This window comes from Notothenia coriiceps, unplaced genomic scaffold, assembly GCF_000735185.1.
Source record: "Notothenia coriiceps isolate Sejong01 unplaced genomic scaffold, NC01 NC01_scaffold00022117, whole genome shotgun sequence".
In the NCBI taxonomy this organism is placed as follows: domain Eukaryota; kingdom Metazoa; phylum Chordata; class Actinopteri; order Perciformes; family Nototheniidae; genus Notothenia; species Notothenia coriiceps.
The window spans coordinates 184982-188897 of NW_011354818.1; the positions used below are offsets into that span (position 1 = coordinate 184982).

General features: G+C 39.9%; 1 protein-coding gene across 1 annotated transcript; it reads right to left on the reverse strand.

The window, feature by feature from the left end:
- Positions 1–1213: 1213 nt before the first annotated feature.
- dpm3 (dolichyl-phosphate mannosyltransferase subunit 3, regulatory) lies at positions 1214–2586 on the reverse strand. Its single transcript, XM_010780652.1, has 2 exons — positions 2506–2586; positions 1214–2279 (listed from the first exon to the last, which is right to left on the reverse strand). Exon 2 carries the CDS (start codon positions 2230–2232, stop codon positions 1954–1956), a length of 279 nt encoding a protein of 92 aa, XP_010778954.1. The 5' UTR covers positions 2233–2279; positions 2506–2586; the 3' UTR covers positions 1214–1953.
- Positions 2587–3916: the final 1330 nt, after the last annotated feature.

Below are 3916 nucleotides of genomic sequence, written 5' to 3' on the forward strand. Positions count from 1 at the left end.
TTCAGTGTAAAAGAACTGAAGCTCAACTTTGATGTCACATTATTTCTGGTATAGTTTATGTAAGCTTTTAACTCAAAGTTATCCGAATTATATAATACAAATAGGATATGGTAAAAACGACTGTGTAAAACTTTGATTCCTACAGCTACATATGAGAGCATATTATTGCCAGGGAAAGAAACATTTAAAAAAAAAACACTGGTGAGCCCAAATCTGCTTTTAAACAGAAAGGAGGCTTAATAACAACAGTGCTGATGCTAGTTGTCTTATGTGTGCTGCAAATGAAATGCATGGAGATTTAAAACAAAAGAGTATTTGAGTAACGTGAGTAGTTGAGGTTTGTTTAGGACAGCCTTTGATACATCTATGTCTGTCCATCAGATTAAACTTGATTTCCCCTGACATCATGTAAAGGGTTATGTCTGGGATGAAGTTTATGTACTGTATGTTGGAAAAGATGTTTGGCCTAATCTGATTTATACTTCTGTCTCCTAGCCCGCAGAATAAAAATGAACAGATGGATGTCTTGAAAGCTGGATTCAGAGGGAATGATGACAAAAAAAACGTGATTAACTATTTCACATGTGATTACGAGTAAAGATATAACTGCCTACCAAGTGAAGCCTTTGGTGTAATTGCCAAAGTAGAACATTTGCTGGTAAATAACAGGTTGCCTTTCATCCAGTCTGCTCTTGCAACAGCTTGCAGACATTCATGGGGGGTGAAGTTGCAAGGCATGATGGGGCTGCAGCCAAACGGCACTACAGGCATAGCTTGCTCACAAAAAAATGCCAAGTCTTTCGCATTTGTTCTGAAGTTACAGGAGCTTTTTGAAACCCTATAATGATGCCTTGGCCGGGCTATGCTTTGTGCCCAGCGGGAACTGACTGAAAATGAGCATAGGCAGCGATTTACGGCTCACACAAAAGAAGTGGGCTTGTCAACATCAGATTAGTCCATAGCTTGCATTTAGCTTACATTTTCTGATTTGAGAATACATAAGGGGATGCTGTATATGTATTCTATCATGTCATTAACTACACAATGGGACAAAAGAGATCTGTTTCTTGCACAGTATATATTAAGTCCTAAGGTCATGTGGATTATTCAAGGGAAAGGAATGCTTCTTATATGGAAGCATTCATGCACATACTTGCATACCTCCTGGCCCTATCTGCACCCCCAACCCAAAAACATGTGTCAGAAGAAAACATGAAGAAAAATAGACTCAATTTTAATTTAGTTCCAGTTATAGCATCTGAAATTGCACAATGGAATGTACACTTTTTCACAGATACAATCTAGTGCGTCTATACAGACAAGCATCACACACACACACGGTCCCCACTGTGTAGTCCTAGCTTGATACAAATTGAAGCATCTGAACATTCCCCATGGTAACAGTCTTAAGTGAGATTGTCCCATTGTTTGGTTTCATTTGTTAGCATTTCAATGATGGGCAAATTGTTACAGATGAAACTTAAGCAGAGCAGTGATTTTCAGGGGTGGTTAACCATGTCTAGTTATTAACCAAACACAGCACCTATCACAATTGTGCTTGTTTTATCTGGTTTGAGATGTGTTCATCAGTAAAACCACCTGCTCTTAAAAAGTACTCAAACAGAATATGGTGTTGTTAAATAATATGTTGCTTCATACAAATAGCTATCAGGCTGTTTATTTCTAATTTCCAGAAGACCATCTGATCAGTATTTAATCTGTAAGAGATGACACTGAATAATGACAAACACTGCTGCATACATGGTTATTGTGATAGATTATTCTTCAATGTCTGCTGGAAACAAAAAAAGAGTGTACAAGTTCAAAGTTTCATCCAACACATTTCACACACCCTAAACAACAATATGTGTTCTGTATTCACTATGTTGTTAGTAAAAGTAGTCCGTGCATCCCTTGCAGTCTCTCAAAAACGTCTACATAGTCCTTTAGAAGCTATATCTTTAAGCCCTTTTTCCTCAAGTCCTGTTTGGCTTCCTGTATCTGCCCCAGCAGCTCGGCGGACGCCTCATCACAATCATTGAAGGTGGCCACCCGGTACCCCACCGTGCCCAGGGAGTAGCAGCCGAAAGACACCAGCAGGTACAGGGGCATCGGCCAGGCCGCCTCTCGGTAGCTCTGCGGCAGCCTCAGCTTCAACAGGTCGAAAGACACCACAGCCCAAGCCGCTAACACCAGGGACACGCCGAACAGCCACTCCAGAAGTTTAGTCATGGTGAGAGCAGCAGCGGGGAATTCAGGTGAGCCGCCAGGAAAACAACCTGAAGGAAGAACGAACGTTTGAAAGGCTGTTAGGCAATTAGCTTAGCTTTAGCACACCAAAGTAGCCGCACGTTAGCTATGTGGCAACAACACACGAGAAAGACAGGACGAAGGCTACGGGAACATAACAGTCGTACACAAGCAACTCCAATAACATTTACATTCGTGTTGATATCATTTCAATTTCAATAAACAGGTTTAAAGGAAGTAATCCGATGTGTTTACCTCCGCTCTAAAGCCACCTCAGCTCTGCGCAGATTTATGACGTAGACCGAAACGCCTTGTGGGAAACGTAGTCCCTGATATGTTGTGACCATGGTTGTGACCTCTTATTATACATCCATGGTTGTGACAGATACAGGGGAATATTACCTTTGTGTCGATAGATATGCATAACATGGATTTTTTTCCAGTGGCATTTAAGATAAAACAACATATCTATCCATCTATCTATCTATATATCTTTCTCAAAGGGACCAAATGGCAGTAATAAACGTGCTGAGTGGGTTGTTATTTCTCTGGCATGTAAATCCATCAACACCACAGTAGTGCCAGGTTTTTTTAACGTACATACATTAATGTAGATTTTAAAAAGTGACTATGTTGGCTGCAGAATAACTAAAAAAGAAGCATTTATAAATCCCTCAGTTACCTAAATAATTGTCATAATCTTTTGCAAAATTCATTAATCGCAAGCACATTTTAATCTGAATTCACACATTAATAAATATAAAAATGTGGACTTGCATCTACATGTGTGGTAATGCAATCATATTACTTTTATCATTGAATTAACACTATATTCTAGGCCATTAAGTCCTTTTTTCTTGCTTGTCCCAAGATTATTTTATTGTTACATCTCAATTATACAAGTATACAGGAGTATAATTGTTTGTGGAGTGAGAAGACAGTGGTCTGAAAGATGAATTACTACATGCCTCATTCTACTTTGAAAAATCTCAAATGGTTGTCGCTGTCATTGTTTTTCATTAAAACGCTGCCCTACAGTGTTGTCTGATAAATTAACAACAGCGGCACCCTGTCAGCTGAGAGACACAAAACAATTTATTTCAACTGAGTTTATAATGAGGCCCCAGTCAGGCTTTTAGCACACATTAGACCTTTAACTGTTTCTCTGTGCCATCCTCTTAATTTAAAAAAGCCATTTTGAAAATTAGTTTACCATTAGTACTAGCTGAGAGCTATCCATAATGTTATTCCAAATCCTGAGAATGCAACAACAATTTCATTAGGGGCCTCGGGGAGCACACTGTTGTTTGATCCCAGAGTCTCTTTAGGTGCTGAGGGGCACTTCTGTTCATTCAGGGCGGTGAACTGTCCAGGTGCAGAGGGCATGGACCTCTCCAGGGCGAAATCAGGAGGAGTGAGAGATGTAAACATCATTCAGCAGAGAGCCACTGAGAAATAAACATCATTCTTTGGGGGAAAATGGAGAGTTATTCTTAGGACGGTGGTGTTTACGTTTGTCTGCACCAGTGTTAATAGTGTAAGCGACGATCTGCGCGTCTGTCTGCCAGAAGGGCAAGGCGTGTTTCTTCTGTTTATGGAGACAGTTATGTGCACGGCTAGAAGATAGTTAGTGTCTTTGTCTGTTTGCTGAAACATAAATCTGTAA